At 49.8% G+C, this 18,999-nt stretch overlaps 1 protein-coding gene across 1 annotated transcript; it reads right to left on the minus strand.

Moving 5' to 3' along the window:
• Positions 1-892: 892 nt before the first annotated feature.
• SIAH2 (siah E3 ubiquitin protein ligase 2) lies at positions 893-18,714 on the minus strand. The gene is made up of 2 exons (XM_060011422.2): positions 17,693-18,714; positions 893-2,463 (listed from the first exon to the last, which is right to left on the minus strand). Exons 1-2 carry the CDS (start codon positions 18,104-18,106, stop codon positions 1,906-1,908), a joined length of 972 nt encoding a protein of 323 aa, XP_059867405.1. The 5' UTR covers positions 18,107-18,714; the 3' UTR covers positions 893-1,905.
• Between the last annotated feature and the right edge of the window lie 285 nt (positions 18,715-18,999).

The raw sequence follows: 18,999 nt of genomic DNA on the forward strand, positions 1-18,999 counted from the left end.
CCACCACATATAACAAGAAGGGTGAGCTATGGACACCACAGGATGATGACAAGCTAGGCTAGTTTATGTACAAAACACATTGCCTGGGTGTCATACGTGCCCTAGACTGCCATCTCTGGACCAGCTCTGCCCCCCGAGGGTCAAAGTCCACCTGCTCCTGGATTCTAGTTTCACCTCCAGGCATCCCTCTATGTACTGGCTTGAAATGTGACTTTCTTGGTGACAAGGATTGTGGTTTTCATTCATTTACTAAACATGTGATAAGCACGTTCTTTTATTCACGACACTGTTTTTCACCTTTATATGAAGAATAGCCTTGGAGATAAGTTGCTTTAGCAATTCCTTAACTGCCAAAACTCTTTTCCTGGCTAAAAACTCAGTCTCATCTAAAAAGCAAAACAACTCTAAAGCCATCCTTCCCACCTGGTGCTTCTCTAATGCCATCGGGCCACCAAGGTAAGCAGTCAATCCTCACCAGGCATTCAGGGCTAATATTGTGAATTCCTCTGAGGGTTTAGGGTTGGGACGTAGGGACTGGGTCACCCTGGCTTCGAACCCAGTATTCTGGACGTCAGCTCTAGCCAAGCCTCTTCCTTCTGATCCTGTAAAGCAGGAGGAATACTCTCCTTCCACAAGCTCTGGCACTGTCAGGCAGAAAGAACCGCTCCAAGGAGGAGACCTTCCGCACCAATGACACTCTGTGGTTCAGAGAAGTGAGTTTGGACCCCAGTGGTACCACCAATCCGTGCCATGATCTTGGACGAATGACGGTTTCTTCACATGGAAACAGCGAGAGCTCCGAGCCCAGGGCAGGGGTGAAGCTTCACGGCACCTGCACCTAGCAGGTACCCGATAAATATGCATTATTCCACTCAGAAGATGAAGCAGGATATTCATTTTTGAAAAATATTTATTAAAAAACTAAAGTGAACGTGGCAAAAACAAACAAACGAACCCAACACATTCCTTTAAACAGCAAGCAGATGACACTGGTTATAAAGCGTTTCCAACTCTACTCATCTAGTCTTTCCCACCATCTAAGTCAAGGAGGGCCACTGAAGGAAGCCACGTGTAAACAGGTCTTCTGGACTAGTGATGAGCAAAAACGACGTGAGAGCCATCAAAAGCCATCTGACTTGCTTTCCTAGGCAATCCACCCCGAACACGAGACCGTGACCAGCTCTCAGGACTGTGTTCATGGGGGTCTGTAGTTCTAGTTTTAATTTTGGGGTGGGGGGTGTGTGTGGATGAAATAGTAGAAAGACAAGCGGTATCAGCAGAGGGCAATCTTAAAGCACCTTTAAAATCTGGACCCTTTCCCACAATTTAACCCATTAATTCTCAAACTTTACTGTTGGAAAGAATCCCCTGATGAGATTGTTAAATTCGCAGGCTCCCCAGACTGCATGTTTCAGGTGAGCCCTCCAGGTGACTCTATGCACATTGGTTAGCCATCTGGTTTGAGAAACACTGTTTAAATTGCATTGAAACAATTCACACCCCCTTAAACACGAGATAAGAGTAAACTTAAGGAATCTGCTGACAGTCACTGTGCTTTTGTCAACTTGCAGGGACCAAGGCGGGGAGGCAGGCAGGAAAGGGCCCCCGATTCCTAACATACGGGTCGAGAGGAGCCCGAACGACCTGTCAGGTGCTGTTCAGGAAGTAAATAGAATTGAATAATAAAGTTGATTTTAGGTCACAGAGCGGCCTCCAAATGACTAACAGGCCAACCTCCTCCGTCCCAGTTTAATGAACTTTGTTGAACCAATGCCAGATGGGAAGCTGCCGTTCACACAGAACGCAGGGTAACTGTGGGTCTTGACTTGTGAAGACACAGTGAATAAAACATCTATAAAAACCTTTATTAACCATAAAGCACTATACCCAAATCGTTTCAGTACATCACGGACAACACGTAGAAATAGTCACATTGATTCCAAGGTTCCCGTTATCTGCGAAAAGATGTGCTATGGCTGTGTCGAACACCAGGCAGTCGCTGTTCATGATGGCCGAGGACACGCCGTCGTGGATGGACCGGGGCGTGGCCTCCCAGGTCAGTCTCCTCCGGTTCCCGTTCAATTCCAGTCTGTAGGCGAAGTTCTCAGCCTGCTTGCGGGTGCCGATGAGCAGAACGATGGCGAAGAACTGCTGGTGGCCCTCGTACTTCTCTTGTTTCTCCAGCACCAGCATGAAGTGATGGCCGAAACACGACTGCATCATCACCCAGTCCACAGCCCCCGGCAGGTTAATGTCTGTGGCCAGGAAGACGATGTCTTCTCCCTGAAGGGTGGTGATGCTCTTGTGGGCGTGCATGAGATGGGACATCACGGCTTCCAGGGACCCCTGCCACTTGCAGGAAGCGCCGGGACAAGGGCAAGAGTAGGGACGGTATTCACAGATGTCTTCGTGCTCCGGCTTCTCCGTGTGGTGTAGGGTCAGGGAACAGCCCGTGGTGGCGTACTGCGGGGACAGAAAGAGTCAGAGTGAGACCTCGGGCCTCCTCAACCTCTATGGGGGCAAACCTCGAAGAGCCTTCACCCGCTCAGGTTTCCAAGACTTAAACCGCATTCTTATTTCAACTACTTTTGCTCGAGGGGAGTTAAACCTCGAAGACTTCAGAGTCTCAGTGCCTATTCATCCTCAGTACTGCTGTGCGTAAAATCAGGGGCACATCCCAAACCAGGAATGAACTGCATTCCTGCCCCTGTGCCAACACTTAAAAACATGAGAACTCAAGTGCTCTGACTATAAATGTCTCAAACGAAATTGTGAAGCCAGCCCTAGAAAATCTGGCCTTTTCCTTATTTTCTGTGAATTTAAAGAATTTTTTAAAAGAATTTAGAATTGCTTAGGGGTAGGATAAGGAATATATGTTATCTCCAGACTAGTTTTCCCCTACAGACAATTTTGCCGAGAGTATAATTCCCCTCCATTGTCCCTGTCCACTTCTTCCTGGCTCAAATTGTGACCAGCAGGCAGCCTGCGGGAAGGCTGCCCTGTGGTTCCCTGCTCTTGCTGCTGGAGTGACCAGCCCAGGGCAGAAGAGAGCCCGCTGGACTTTCCCCAGACCCCTTCCTCAAGTCCATGTGCACTGCACATCTCTTCATGACCCGGTGGGTCAGGTCCTCGTGACAGGCCCGGTAAGAAGGGGAACTAAAGTGGGTCCTGGAGTGGCCGCTCGTCCTAGATGAGTTTTCTGACAGTCTCTCCCTCCAACGCTGCCTTAATAGGGTGGGAACAAAACCTTTTTCTCCCTGCACTCAGGATGACATTCCTGATGGATAAATCACATCCATCATGAGACAAGACCACGCCAAAGGGAATTAGATTTCTATACCCAACCTTCATAAGAATGACCACGTTAATTCCCAGATACCAGATGGAGAATCAGCTCACAAGCAGACACTTGCCCAGAGTACTATGCTGTTGTTTTGCCGAGGATGACGAAACCTGAATGAACTTTTCAGGGGAAACCAGAAGTTAGCTCCATCCCCCTCGAGCCCAGGGTGGCAGGTATGCCATCTGGGTTCCCCCACTTGGATTCCCCTGCCCCCTGTTGAGACATGAAGACACCAAATAAGTGAAGAGCCACGTCATTTTTCTTCTTCTTTATTTTTTGGCCGTGCCAGGCGGCTTGCAGGATCTTAGTTCCCCAACCAGGGACTGAACCTAGGACCACAGCAGTGAAAGAGCCAAGTCCTAGCCACTGGACGGCCAGGGAAGTCCCCCGTGTCATGTTTCCAAGATGCTATGTCCAATGCTCAAAAAACAAAACGAAACCCCACAGCTGTTTTTGCTTCTCCCTACCCTGCTTTAGGGAATAAACCCCTTATAAACTTTAAATAGGTCACATTCTCATCTTTACAGCTGAATTCATCACTAGCAATAAGCAGACATTGAGCATCTTCTCCTTTACAAGACCCTAAGCTGTAGTCACTGAGTGGATACAGAGCGGAGAAGGCAGCTACCACCCTTAGGGAGATGAGTCTCCCCTGATACGGAAGAAGAGGGTGGCTTAAAGAGAGAGATGCAGGTCCTTCCTCCTCTGTGCCTAAAGTGAATTATAACAGTCTTCAGTAGAAATTGGCAGAAGTAGTTGACCAGTTACTTACTTTGCCCATAGGAATTGTGTATTCATCTTTTAAAACCACAGACTAGGGCTTCCCTGGTGGCGCAGTGGTTGAGAGTGCGCCTGCCGATGCAGGGGACGCGGGTTCGTGCCCCGGTCCGGGAAGATCCCACATGTCACGGAGCGGCTGGGCCCGTGAGCCATGGCCGCTGGGCCTGTGCATCCGGAGCCTGTGCTCCGCAACGGGAGAGGCCACAGCAGTGAGAGGCCCGCGTACCGCAAAAAACAAAACAAAACAAAAAACCACAGACTAATTTTAAAAGCACAGGTATAAGAAACTTAATCAGGAGAAACAAATTTATTTATCCATATATATTTATAGTTTGTGTTCCTAATAGTGTAAGGCCCTAAAAGACACACCTCTATTAACTGTGTTTTAAATCTAGGGTGAGGCTCGGAACACAGAGCCTTCTGATGGTTTTCTGTGAGTGATGGGTGAGGCGCTTCTGCCGGGTGTTTAAAAACACACATCCACACAATAAAAATAGCAAGAATTGGCCCAGAGCCTGGCAGATTCCCTGGCTGAAACAAGCCCTCAATACTTGGTTCTGAAGACCTTTCAGCATTGGCTGTTTACCACAGCTGCCTAGGAATAATTCCAGGAATGAGATGCACTCTGGCACAGAGTGTACAGAAAAGTACCACCTGCCCCTCTTCCCCAGCCCAAAGCCCCAAACCACTCCAGGTTCACGAAGCCAAACGTACAACAAATATTTATCACCTAGCAATCATTTTAGAACTTTTTCTTGCGTAACTCAAGTAGGAATATTTATATTCTGAATTATTGGTTTGCCTTACAAGTCACACACTCTTCCTTCGACCCAAATACAGAGAACAGGGGACCTCCCCAGATTACACGAATAGACCAGGCATTACTTAGCATCTGTGTGGACAGTGACCTTATGAGAAAAGATCTTGCTACGGCCTCTATTAACTTAAATAAATATAATTTTAAAGTGTTAATGTGCTTACTCTGCTTTTCGTGAACAAGCTGAACATGAATGCCGATCTATTCCTTCTCTTTTCCATCACGGGCGAGGGTGTGTCTTCGTGACCATTGGCACCACTGTTAGGACGACTAGATTAGAGGTATCTCTCAAAAGGAAAGATCTAAACTTTCAACGTGTGTGCACTCACACGCACACACACACGTGCGCTCTCGTGCCACACTTCATACTTGTGACAGTCTCGCCGTTGTTCTCGAATGACGTTCTTGTCACCTACATTAGGGGCACTCCTCCAGGGATCGGAGGGCAGGCTTCAGGGTCTGGGAATTCCCCGAGACTGTCTATAAAATGGTCTAGGTGCCACTGAGGAGCAAACCCAAACGGCACTGGTCCCTGGGCTTGTGTTTTCTCGACAAGCTCCAAGGATTTCTAAGGGCTGCCAACCTCTGTGGCGCAGATCCCGCCCCCTGTGGTGTTTGCTGTCAGAGGGGCCACATCATGCAACAATAAACAGCTCAAATACATCAGAAGAACGGGTAACTATGCAAAGGAGGACGGGGTGGGGGGCGGTGATAGGTGATTTCAAAGTGGGGAGAGGTGGAGGAAGAGGGCGGATGGGAAGCCTCACTGTGGATGAAGCGGACTGTGGATGGTGCAGGTCCATCCAGTTTTAGCAGAGGGTTAGTGGAGCAAACAGTGGGGATAAAACCTAAGTGAGGAGGAGGGCCCAGGCTCCGTCAGGGACATCACTGACAGTTTAGTTTACTTTCCGGATTTCTCTACGGCACTATTGACAAAGAGCAGATGAGTCTGGGTTTGGGGGGCTGTGCACTGGAGGCCGTTCAGCAGCATCCCTGGCCTCTACCCCTCTACCCCCACCCACCACGTTCTGACAACCAGAAATGTCACCAGGCCTGGCCAAATGTCTCCTGGGCGGCAAAATCGCCCCAGTGGAGAGCCACTGATCTCCAATGAGTGACAGCCTGGCGGGGCTGCCACACTCGCAGCCGCGAGGAGGGGCCACACCAGGAAGCCGTCGGGCGGGTCACCGGCCCAGCCAGCGGGCGCTACCCAGGGCAGCTCAGGAACGCCAGCCCTGACGCACGACTAGACCTTGATGGCCTGTGCAGCGTGGAGGGAGCCTGGGGCACTGGTTCCACCCGTTTCACAGACTGACTGACTCATCCTGGCCACGTGGTCACTGGTGGCCACACCAGGGTCAGAGCTCTGTTTCCGGGTCCTCTGCTGCTCTTTTTCGGCACACGACAGCTTAGGAGTCAGACAGTCTAAGAACCACTCTCGAGAAAAAGAGACAATTTCCATCTGCCTTGATGCCCCGTACCCTCCACGGAACACACACACAACACCCAGCGTCCACAGATACGCTGCTTCTGGAAGCAGGTTCGAATACGAACTTCTTCCTTGGGTGGCAAGGAGATAAAACAGCCCTGATAGCAGCCCACCCTAAGGAATGAGGTGGCGTTACCTCACAAACAAGTAACCAGTAATTAGGCCCTCCCAGCCTTCCCTGGCCTCTGGCAAGAAAGTCCTGAGGCTTCCCTTCTCTCAGTCTGGCTGGGGCCTGCCCACCCAAGGGGAGGGTTCAAAGGATGCCCGCTTTCCTTGAGACGCCGGCTTCTTCACTGCACACTCTTGTTCCTGAGATAAAGCACCTGGGCTGCTTCGCAGAGGGCTGTCTGCAGCCTGGGACACATCCATGGTTATAAATGAGATTTCTCCACCGGCAAGTATCTGCTCGTCTCTTCCGGGGCTGAGTGGGATGTGCTTTAAGTGAACCTCTTTAACGGGAGGTTAGGGGAGACACGGACACACACAGGAGCTCAAAGCTAAAGAAGAATGTGTGTGGCATGGGGGAGATGGCCCAGCAGAGTGAGAAACAAAGCGATGTTGAAATAACATTTCTGACTTCTCTTTTAGAAACTCTGCACGTTGCGATGGCTCAAAAGTCTTGTGCAAACACGTCCTGCCATGAAAAGGGCAACATGTGACCCGGTGCCTCATTCTGATGTCTTTGCAGAGAGCAGTAAATAGTGCCAATTGTTTTCTGGACGTGGGGTTTGAAGGTTGTTTTACTTAGGCTGGAATTTAGACAAGGTTTTTTTCCCTTTTTGGCATAGAGACACCTTGACACTCAAATACACACGAGGAGGTGTGTCAGAAACGTAGTCAAACACTAGACACCTGTTATTTACCTAAGAAACGCAGGCATATTGTATTTGTTTATGGAATGGGTATATAAACAGAATTCTTAGCTTGCATGCTAGTTAAGGTCATGGATCCTGTGGCTGGTTTAGAATAAGTCTTTTCACCTATTTAATCAAATCTGAGTCCACGCGATTCAAGAACGACTTGCTGGACTCCCACAATCAACAGTCTATGACACTGGAGGCGCCGTGCACAGAAGCAGGTCCCTCCTGGGGACTGTGAGGTAACCGCCTCGCCTCCCCTGCTTACCTCCTAGGAAACAGTGAAATGTATTCGCAGAGTGTCTGCCAGCGCCTCAAACGAGAATGGCTCAAGAGAAACAAAGTACGATATATATTGTGCTGCTGATGCTTATAAACTTTTGAATTAAATCCAAGAAACGACCTTGTCTTGGAGTAAGCGTAAGCAAAAGCAAAGTGCACTTTCTTTCCATCTAAATAAGCTGTCATCATCACAGAATGCACACTGACAGCCAAATGCAATGTCTGACCCTGGACTGGGAAACCAAAATTGCTACAAAGGGCATTGCTGGGGCAACCACTGAAATTTGAATATGGACTATAGATTAGATAAGAATATCTACTGCATATCACATTATCACCTTATTTACATAAACTATTTGTCCGGGGGTGTTTATAGCTTTTCTGAAACCTTACATAGATGGGGAAACATGATGCTTTCGTCGTTTTGATGGCTATATGTCCCTCTTGCTTAAAATGTGTTTACAACCACTGGTAGAGTGGGTGTGATTAGAACTCAAGTACCCAGTGTCCTGTGTAACCTTGGATTGAGCCTACCTACCTACCAAGTCACCTCTGAGTGGGTCCATAAAGCTACCTACTACTCAGCCCTTAGCTGTTATTACCAGTGGAGAATTTCAGACGTGGGCAACAGGAGAAAGTGACACCTCTTCTTTATTATAATAATCATACTCACCCTGCATCTGTCTGTCTAGCATCCTTCCTCTAAGAACTTCAGCGGATTTTCACTTAACTCAAACGGTATATTCCTCACCTCTGCTATGAGGTAGTGCAAAGACATAATTATCTACCCATAGTGCAGTAACAGTTTCACAGAGAAGACAGTGTCACTCAGTACTTGAGCTGTCAAACAGTGGTGAGGCTAAGAAAATACTGACATTTAACTTTATAAAACTTTCTTCCGGAGAAGGCAATGCTAATTCACATCTTAGGCTCAAAAATTCCTCCTTTTTGCCTAAGAAAAAGTCGACGAGCCTCACGGGGCAGAGTTTTCTTACTGAAGGGAACTTGGTGGAAGAGTCTGGCATCTTATTATTGCAGTCATCTGAGAACATCCTACTCTTGGGGAGGGGTGTGTGTGCGTTTGGCCTTACAAGGACTCCTTGGGCTGGCAGGGGGTTCTTTTTAATCTTGGAAATGTTAAACAAAAGTTGACTTTTGACCAAATATACCTCTCATCTGACCATAGCTCGAGCTAGCAGGCAACCCCACAATGGCTTGGAGAACCAGTTTCGTAAGGTCCCTTCAGAGTCTCTGTTCAAGCAAACAAAAGCATCGTAAAGTAGGAGCTGGAGTGAGAGGCGGTATGGGCCTTGTCCAGACTTTCTCAATACACCCTTCCCGCCAAGCTCCCACCTGCATGATCACGTTCACTGCCCTGCCCACCCTTCCAACGGCGCTACGATCCCTCTGGACGTTTTTCTCAGTGAATGCAACTGAATTCACAAGAAGGCTGAAGTGGTAGGGTTGCCAGATGTAGCAAATGAAGATACACGCAGCTCAGTACGTTACAGACAACGTTTGGGTTATACTTATATCAAAAAGTTATTTATTTGAAACTCAAATTTAACTGGGCATCCTGTATGCCCAGTTAAATAAAAGGCCCCTTCTGGTACCACTACTGCCATCCCTCCAAAAGCCACCACGTGAGGCTGGGATCCCTGTTCCTCAGCTGGTGGAGTTGGTAGCAGAAAGGGCAGGAGGCTATGTCTAATTATAAGGCACATTCTGGAGTTTCTGCTCCCCAAACTAACAAACTTTGGGCAGATCTCTTAGGGGGGATGCTAACCGTGTCCTACTTCCTTTACAAAGTAATTAGGAGGATAACGTGAGGTAAGGCACCCAGCTCGGACCAGGTAAACAACATTTCTACAAGCACTGGCCTTCCATACAGCCCCATCAGGATCTTCCATCCCTTCCTTCTCTGTGGGCATGCCGCTGCTCATCCTTTTTAATTTTAAAAAACATTTTTATTTATTTTTGGCTGCGTTGGGTCTTCATTGCTGCGCGCGGGCTTTCTCTAGTTGCGGTGAGCGGGGGCTACTCTTCCTTGTGGTGTGCAGGCTTCTCATTGCGGTGGCTTCTCTTGTTGCACAGCACTGGCTCTAGGTGTACGGGCTTCAGTAGTTGTGGCACACGGGCTCAGTAGTTGCGGCTCACGGGCTCTAGAGCGCAGGCTCAGTAGTTGTGGCGCACAGGCTTAGTTGCTCCCCGGCATGTGGGATCTTCCCGGACCAGGGCTCGAACCCGTGTCCCCTGCATTGGCAGGCGGATTCTTAACCACTGCGCCAGCAGGGAAGTCCTGCTCATCCTTTTTAATGCAGCTCCAACACCACCACTGAGGGAGGCCTCCAGACTCCTCTGCTCCTACTACTTCAGAAGGGCCCTGTTGGCACATCCATCTCCAGGGTTAGACTCAGAGTTTCAGAAGGATGGGGTGGGAGGGGTGGGGCGATGGCTGGCTAGGCAGATGGTTTGTAGGAAGAGAGGGCTTGGGGCTGCAGGGGATTCCAAGGCAGGGGTGGGTCTGATGAAGTTAGTGGGTCATCAGGAGGGGCCAACTCTCACCTGATGTTACATGAGGGAGAAAAAGCAGGCAGCAGCATTAAGAAAAGCAAAAGGATAACACCCATTGCTGGTGACGCTGGAGAGAAGTGGGCACTTGATTGTAAATGATTCTACGTGAGAAGGCAATGTGGCTGTATGAGCAATAGCTTCTGATTTCTGCACCTACCCTTTGGCCCTATCGTTCAACATCTAGGAATTTATCATTAGGAAATAATTATTTTCTTATGCACAGGGATTCAGTTATAGCAGTACTTTTCTTTCTTTTCGTTTTAAACACAGTAAGAAAACAGAATGATTTAAATGACCACAAACTGGAGTTGGATTAAATAACTGATACATTCATAATCAACATTCCATTCCATAACATTCCAGAGTTATGGAGCTGCAATACTATGCAGCCATTAAACAGGATCTTAAGGAATATTTATCAGTGTGGAAAAGCAGTCACAACGTGTTAGATGAAAAACCAGGTTATGAAATAGTATGTGGATTTCCCATCTGACTTGTTTTTTGTTGTTTGTTTGTATATTTTGATGTAGCGGTAAGTTTGCAAGGACCTGTGCAAAAATGGTGCAGTGGCTATTTTAGGTGGTGGGGATTACGGAAAATAATATCAAATTGAAATCTCCCATATGTTCTACATTAAAAATAACGATCATGGGCTTCCCTGGTGGCGCAGGGGTTGAGAGTCCGCCTGCCGATGCAGGGGACACGGGTTCGTGCCCCGGTCCGGGAAGATCCCACATGCTGCGGAGCGGCTGGGCCTGTGAGCCGTGGCCGCTGAGCCTGTGCGTCCGGAGCCTGTGCTCCGCAACGGGAGAGGCCACAGCAGTGAGAGGCCCGCATACCGCAAACAAAACAAAACAAAAAAAAACCCCAAAAAAACCAACCAGAGTAAGAGGTAGCCTGGGGAAGAAGGAGTGAGCCAAAGACACTACCTTTATTGATTGAAAGTTATAAAACAGGGCCCAGGTCCACACATTTAACACAGGTTACCTTCCAACCATCTCGACAGTGTCTGTGGCTGAAAACTGGGAAGGGGATAACCTTTTACTCACAGACACTGTACAGTGTAAAATTCATTACAATAAAGCCTTTACCCAACTGGAAATGAGAATGACAGCTTCCCGATTTTTAAGAAACGAATGGAGAAAGATGCACACGTGGGGCAAAGTTGATGAAATTCTGCTAGGGAATTTTCTGTATCTCTCACAAGCATCAGAAAGTACACTCAGGTTTAATATAAAAACACATTTGCGGGCTTCCCTGGTGGCGCAGCGGTTGAGAGTCTGCCTGCCGATGCAGGGGACGCTGGTTCGTGCCTGGGTCTGGGAGGATCCCCCATGCCGCGGAGCGGCTGGGCCCGTGAGCCATGGCCGCTGGGCCTGCGCGTCCGGAGCCTGTGCTCCGCGGCAGGAGAGGCCGCAGCAGTGAGAGGCCCACATACCGCAAAAAGAAAAAAAAAAAAAAAAACACATTTGCGGGCTTCCCTGGTGGCACACTGGTTGAGAGTCTGCCTGCCAGTGCAGGGGACACGGGTTCGAGCCCTGGTCTGGGAGGATCCCACATGCCGCGGAGCAACTGGGCCCGTGAGCCACAACTACTGAGCCTGCGCGTCTGGAGCCTGTGCTCCGCAACAAGAGAGGCCACGACAGTGAGAGGTGCACCGCGCTGAAGAGTGGCCCCTGCTCGCCACAACTAGAGAAAGCCCTCGCACAGAAACGAAGACCCAACACAGCCAAAAATAAATAAATAAATTTATTTTTTTTAAAAAAAAGTAAAATAAAATAATTTTTTAAAAAATTTAAAAAGAACCCCCCAAAACCACATTTGCTCAGGAAGCCTTTCTGTGTGACTCACCAGCAACACACAATGACTCTGAAGGCTGGTGTTCACTCTGGCAAATGTGTACCGACTCTGTGCCCCTTTCAAGGAGTGAGAAGGACCTTACGGGTGGGAATGAGAAATGCCACAGTTCACAAATTTCATCAGATGTGCAAGTCTGGCTCTTAAGACATTTTACACTGAGGTCTTACTGTAGTCATTTGTATACAGCACTTTACATGCGGCTTCACAAAAAAAGGGCAACTCTAATCCATTCCTAGCCTGGGGACTTTATAGGTCAGACCTGCTGTACCTTTTGGCTCTGCTTGTACTAAAGATCACCTCTAAGTAACAATGATTTAGTCTAGTTCCAGGCGGTGGCGACCTGTGAAACATCTTTGGCCAACTCTGTGGAGAATCAGCATTAAACGTTGGTACTCTTTCCTAGTTGGGGCTTCTGTTCTTGATTTTATATTCAAAAGCTGTCAACTTTGTTCTTGAAAATCTTGAGCCTCTCCAGAAATGCACATGGACCCCAGTGCCTGCCAGCACAGGCTTTTAGGAGGCAACCTGGTCAACTTCAGCCGGGAGTGAGGACGGCAGGGACGATTTCCAAAGTAAAGGATTTTGTCTTAGGGGAATTACTGAGGCTCAGAAGAGATCTTTGAAATTGTTTTGGCAAATCAGCTTATACCCTCAGAATTTTAGGTGACTGATCGCCCATCACCTAGCAACCACTGTGATCCCACCCATCTTCCATCTGATTTGGTGAAGCAGAAGTCCTCTGCAGCACTTCTGATCTGAGAGCGCCCACCAGCTAGGGGTTATCTCCGTTCTTTTAAACTGACGAACAAAAAGGTTCAAGGAAGAAGTGACTGGACTGAGGTCACAGAAAGCCAGGATGAGAACCCAGTCCTGTCTCCTGCGTAGTGCCCTTTTCCCTTGGACAGCTCGCTAGATTCCCAAATTTTAGGGCAAAAAAAGATCCTTGGTATAATCATTTAGTTCAACTCTTTCTCTTAAAGGCACTCAGGTGCCTTGTACAAAGTCAAACATCTAGTCAGTGGGACAACAGTTCAGGTCTCCCAAAGGCCAGAAGGTTGAGCATTCTCTCTGGGCAAAACAAAGATGAAAAGGGAATAAGCTGTAACAGTTGGGGCCTATCAGAGTTTCAAAGTTCATGCATGCTCAGAGTTAAATGAGAACGTCCAGTCTCAATGGATGCTTTCTAGAAGAGAACCAGGTCAGAGGTTGCACACTGGCAGCTGGAATTTGGCCTGCAGACATGGTTGGTTGGGCCTGCAAGTACTGGCTTTACATTTGAATTTGGCCAATGTTAAAGAAAAAAAAATTGAGATTTAAAAAAAAATTTATTTATTTATGGCTGCGTTGGGTCTTCATTGCTGCGTGCAGGCTTTCTCTAGTTGCGGCGAGCGGGGGCTACTCTTCATTGGGGTGCGCGGGCTTCTCATCGCGGTGGCTTCTCTTGCTGCGGAGCATGGGCTCTAGGCGCGCGGGCTTCAGTAGTTGTGACACACGGGCTCAGCAGTGGTGGCTCGTGGGCTCTAGCACGCAGGTTCTGTAGTTGTGGCACACGGGCTTAGTTGCTCCGCGGCATGTGGGATCTTCCCAGACCAGTGCTCGAACCCGTGTCGCCTGCATTGGCAGGCGGATTCTTAACCACTGCGCCACCAGGGAAGCCCAAATTGAGATATGTAACATTCAAAAAATCCAGATTTCTGGCTTTTCTTGAAAAAATCCAAAGGTCTGGCATGGCTGCATCCACATTCCCATCCCTGCCAACCGGCCAGACTCAGGCAAAAGTTGCCCTCTTTGAAGGTGGCATGTGTGGTCCAACTCCCAACCACCCCCACTGCCCCTGACGTCACCCGAACCTGAGGCCACGTGTCAGATGCCTCTGTCCCTTGCATTACCTGTCCCTGCTGGTATTTACAATTTGTCCCTAGATGAGTCTAGATGACTAGATGAGTCCACACTGAGGAGCTTTTAACTTTCAGCTGGATTATCTAATTTGACTTTTTTTTTTTGAGCGACACTAACAACACTGTCACAATCCAACTGCAGGGAAGACTTAATCTGACAGAGGCTTTCCAGTTCCATAATTATTTGGTGATAATGCTGTTAGAAACTTTTAGAGCAGCCAGAGAAAAAGTGGAAAGAAAACGTCTCACAGTGTAAGTGGGCTTCGATGGTTGAACATTTCCCACGGCTGCGAAGAGAAATACTTGGCTAATATGAAAATACACTGTTGAGTGGGGGGCGCCAATGTGTCAACCTTCACTTCTCCCCCTACACCCACGCTCCCCGGAGGTGGCGGTGGGTTTGAGATAAGGGGATAGGATGCCTAAACTTCTCAGGCGTGGCACAGGCCATAGAATGGACTAAAAATACCACAGGTGGCAGACAGCCATGCTCTGATAGAGATCCTTTTTTTAAAAGGAGACCTGAGCTAATAGCGCATATGGTGCCCTCTATCAGAGGTGCTGGCAGGACTCTAGCCTTTAATTATGTGACCCCACACCTGCATAAGGAAGCTATTTGACAACGCATCCATTTTGGGGGCAACTGAAGCACAAGCAGTTCAGAGCTGGGTTGAAATCCCCCCGAATATTAGGTCTGTCGGCGGTTCCCTCCCTCCTCTCCCCGCCACCCCGCCGGATCTTCTCACTCCACAAGCCCTACCACATTCCTGCCAATGAATTTTAGAGTCAGCATCTATGTTGTCTCATTGGGACGTGTCCATCTGGTGAACTCATCCAGTCGGATGATTTTGTTACCGGTGTCAACCTCAAGTTATGCTTTGGAGCCTTGGAGTATAAGCTCAGATTCAAATCCCTACATAGTGAGTAGTACAAAGGATGTGTGCCTTCCGAATGCAGGTTTATGGGCTGGTCCACTGTGTGATCTCGACAAGTCACTTAACACTTAACCTCTCTATAGGCGCTTGTTTCCTCACCTGCGGAAAAGAAAAGCAAACTCATAAAAGATGACCCATGCAGAGGAGCTGGCACGCAAAGGGCATCCAACAAGCATTCCACAGAGCCTCCCTTCTTGTCATGGAATTCTGGAAGCTACAGGTCCTCAGAAGTTGAACAGTCCAATCTCCTCATTACAGATGAGGACATCAAGGCCCCCAGAGGTGGTCTCGCAGGCAAACAATGGCAGTGCTAGGCAACTCCTGAGACCTGGCTTCTGGTATTTTACCCAACATCCGTTTTTTCCCATGAGCCAGCCCATGAGACAGACTCAGAGCAGGTAGGGACAAGTGACAAGGCAGTCCCTATGATTTGCAGGGGCAAGTGTGAGGCATAGGGCCTGCTAGGCAGACCTAGTTTGCTGAAGTTTGCCACAGACCTCACCATTCCCTATTGCTCTCGGCCTCCCCAACAAACATTATCGCAGCTGCTTGCTGAGCCTCTGTATCCAGCCAAGTTTGGTTGATCCAAACCAGCTGGCTGAGCTGCCCTGTCGACAGTCTGGATTACTGATCACCCAGAGTTGAGGCATGCATACTCCAGCTCTGCAAATCTCACACATATGCATGCGCACAAAAGTGAGCCCCCAGGTCACTTTCTAAGCTCGGTTCCTGGTCTGCAGGGCGATGGTTGACCCTGTCTAATTTCAGCTTGCAAAGCGATGGCTTTGTCCAAGTGCAGTCTTACAGAATGGGAACTTGAAAAATCACTGACATGTACAGAAACGCTGGATACCCTTGATTCCCAGGAGAACTCTTCTTCAAGAGAGACCTCACATTAGGAAAGAACACATGCTTCAATAGGAACCAGAATCTTGGATCCTGAAAGTGAAACTTCATACTTCAGACAGCATGTTGTAACTGTCCCTTTCCCTTTCTCTAGGGAGCAACATAATGCTTTTATGATACTGCTTTTTAAAAATAAATTAGGGATAGCTGACTGATATCCAATGCTCATTTGTGACCTGCAATTCATCTAAAATAATTTCTTTTATCAGCCACTGAAGGTTTGGGGGAAAGTGAAAGGCTGAGAAGATGGCTCCCCAGAAACCCTGTGGGGCATCCACCACCTCCTCACCCAGGCCCCACAAAATATCTCAAACCTCAAATATCCACTCTTATGTCACCTATCGCCAAACCTTCTCTTGATCACTAGGCTGCCACCTTCTTCACGACCCTAAGAAAATTTTGGAACTATTTTGTCTAAATTTTATAACAACCTACTACTGGGCTGGGTGAATTAGGAAGCACTACATGAGGAGTAGTTGAAAGCGGAGTCATTTATTAAGGTTGACTGAAAACCCACAGCCCAGACACGGCTTCAAACCCTTATTTGAATACGCTATTTTAGACTTGATTTGCGGTACGGCACAGACCAAATTAAATCACTCATTTTACTGACTTGAGTCCCAAGCTTCAATTCTCTGCTGGACTATTTTTAATTTAAAAATAAGCTCTTGCCCTATAAAAGTCAGCAGCAGCAATGCAAGACAGCCTAAATGGCCCAAGAGACAGTAGTTACTTTTACAAAAAAACACAGAAGTATTAATGACGTTATTTCTAAGTTCAGAGAGTGAACTTTATAGTAAAATTCTAGGTTATAATAAGGTAACATAGAGAGGTATGTCTCTGAAACTGCTCCTGAAGATATTTAAATAACAGATGTAGGTAAACAGATGCTACAATATGACCACACAATGCAATATTATGCAGTCATTTAAAATACAAGGAGGTAGAGCTAGGTTGCAGATATAGAAAAATACGTGTGATGAAACGAATTTAAGACAGCAAGTTGCAGAAGCCATTTTTGGAGAAAAACTTATGTGTGCATATATAAACCTTTCTGACACTGACATCTACGATTCTATATTCAGCTGCGGAAGAGCATATTTATATATGGTTAGAAAAAACCCTATGCAGATGCATACTAAACCTAACATTGGTGGGAAAGGAGGTGCGACAACTTGCTCTTCCACTTGACTTCTTGTCTCAGTGATGTGCTTTTTTTTTTTTGCAAGATCATCGATAATTTTTTAACTAAATAAAAAATAAAGTGATGGGCTTTAAAGAACTGTAACAACCGCTCCTGCGTGCCCTTCCTGTTAAATTCCCATCAACTCTTGCTTTCACCCCACTCAGTGAAAAAAACACAACTCCCCAGTTCTTGGAAGCCTGGGAGAGGGAAAGGCGTGGCTTACAGGGTTCTCTTGTTGCTGGAGGAAAACAGGCTGTAGGCACCCTTTTTTTAGCTACCCTCCCGAGGGCTCCCACGTGTCAGGGGTGCGCTGAAAGCAGGCGCGGGGTGCAGGAGGAATACAGTAGCAATTCTTCCAAGCCCAGCGCTGGTAAAGGGTGCGTTTGGTTCGCCCTTCCCCCCCCTCCTCAATCCCCCAAAGATAGTCAGCTTCCCGGTCCAAGTTTTACTTGGGCGGCCCAGCTCTACCCTGCCTGAGTACACGTCTGCAGAGTACGCAGGCTCCGGGTGGGGAGAGCGTGAAGTGTTCTAACAACGATCGCGTGCCAATTAGGCTGGGGTCAGTGATCGGGCAGCTGTCAGCCCAGAGCTACTCTCAAAGTGGACAGGTGGGCATGGGGGAGCGTCGACAAGGTGTAAACATTTTTTTTTTTTTTTTTAATAAGAGAGATGCCACCTGCCTCTCAGCGCCTGAGAGTGGGCTGGAGGACACAGGAGTTCCGGGAGGTCGCCGGGTGGAGGTGCGCGGCTGGCACCTGGGCTTACCTTGCAGGGAAACAGGACTGCCGAGGCCACCTTCTCCATAGCCAGGTTCCTGATGCTGGGCGTCAGGGCGCCCCTGCACGTCGGGCAGCAGCTCAACTTCTGGCGGCATTGGTTACACACCAAGTGCCCGGCCTGGCACTGCAGGATGGGGGGCAGGACATAGTCAAAGCAGACCGGGCACTCGAAGAGCGAGGTCAGCTCGTGGTGTTGCGGGGACACCGGGCCAGCCCCGCCGCCGCCGGGGCCCGAGATCACCGCCGCCGCGGCGGGCACCGCGGACGAGCCGGGGCCCGCAGCCGAGATGGTGGCGGCGGCCGGGGGCGCAGTCGGGGACTGAGCGTGCTGGGGCTGCGGCGGCGGCTGCTTGCTGCAGGGTTTGTTAGCGCTGGGGCCGGTGGAGGACGGGCGGCTCATCGCGTTCCGAACCAACCATGGAACTGCGGGCGCCTGCCTGCCGCGGGGCCGCCGGGGTCAAGGCGGTGCGCGCCCCGCGGGCGGCGGGCTCCTGGGCAACGCCACCGCGCCCAGCCCGGGACCGAGCAGCGGAGGCGGTCGGCGCCGGGCAGGCGGGGGAGGGGGGCCGAACCGCGCTGACGATCTCCGCGGTCCCCGGCGCTCCGAACACCCCTCCGCGCCCCCAGACTCCTCCTCCCGGAGGCGTCGCAGCCCCGAAGCCTAGCGGTGCGCAGAACCACGGCCCACTCGCTCCTGGAGCGGCAGCTGACGCAAGCCCCGGGGGCGCGCGCGGACGTGACGCTTGGATACGTGTGCGGCCGCCCAGGCGCGCGGGGACTGGCAGAGCCACCCTGCGCTGGAGCGCCGGCTCCGCCCGACTCCAGTTGGCAGCACGGGGAACCGCCTAGCGCGGGCGCTTCCTGCCGGGGCTGAGGGCCCGACCCGCGCCAGTGAGCATGTCCGGTCGCCGCTGTAGCCGCCGCGCGCGGGGTCTTGATTTTCCGGGCTGCGGAGGCGGGGGCCGCTCTTTGGGAAGGCGTTGCCCAAGCCCTCTGGCCGCACCCCGGGGAGTCACGCCGACGCTTCCCGCGGGCGCAATCCAGGACAACTTTAGGCGGGGCGGGGCCTTGGATGGTGGGCGGGGCAGGACGCGGGCGCCCGACTACAACAGGTCGGAAAAAACCGAGGCGTTTCACTTCCCTGGGTTGAGTCAGCAGCGCGCGGGGGAGGCGTGCCGCTCGGCCAGGCCAGCTTTTAGTCTGGAGCGCGGGATCAGGACCCGGAGCTTTGGGCGAGAGCAGGGCAAGGGTCTGGGGTTGGGTCTGCAGCGGACGCGGGACCTAGTGCTGGGC

The sequence above is a fragment of the Delphinus delphis genome, chromosome 4, assembly GCF_949987515.2.
Source record: "Delphinus delphis chromosome 4, mDelDel1.2, whole genome shotgun sequence".
In the NCBI taxonomy this organism is placed as follows: Eukaryota; Metazoa; Chordata; class Mammalia; order Artiodactyla; family Delphinidae; genus Delphinus; species Delphinus delphis.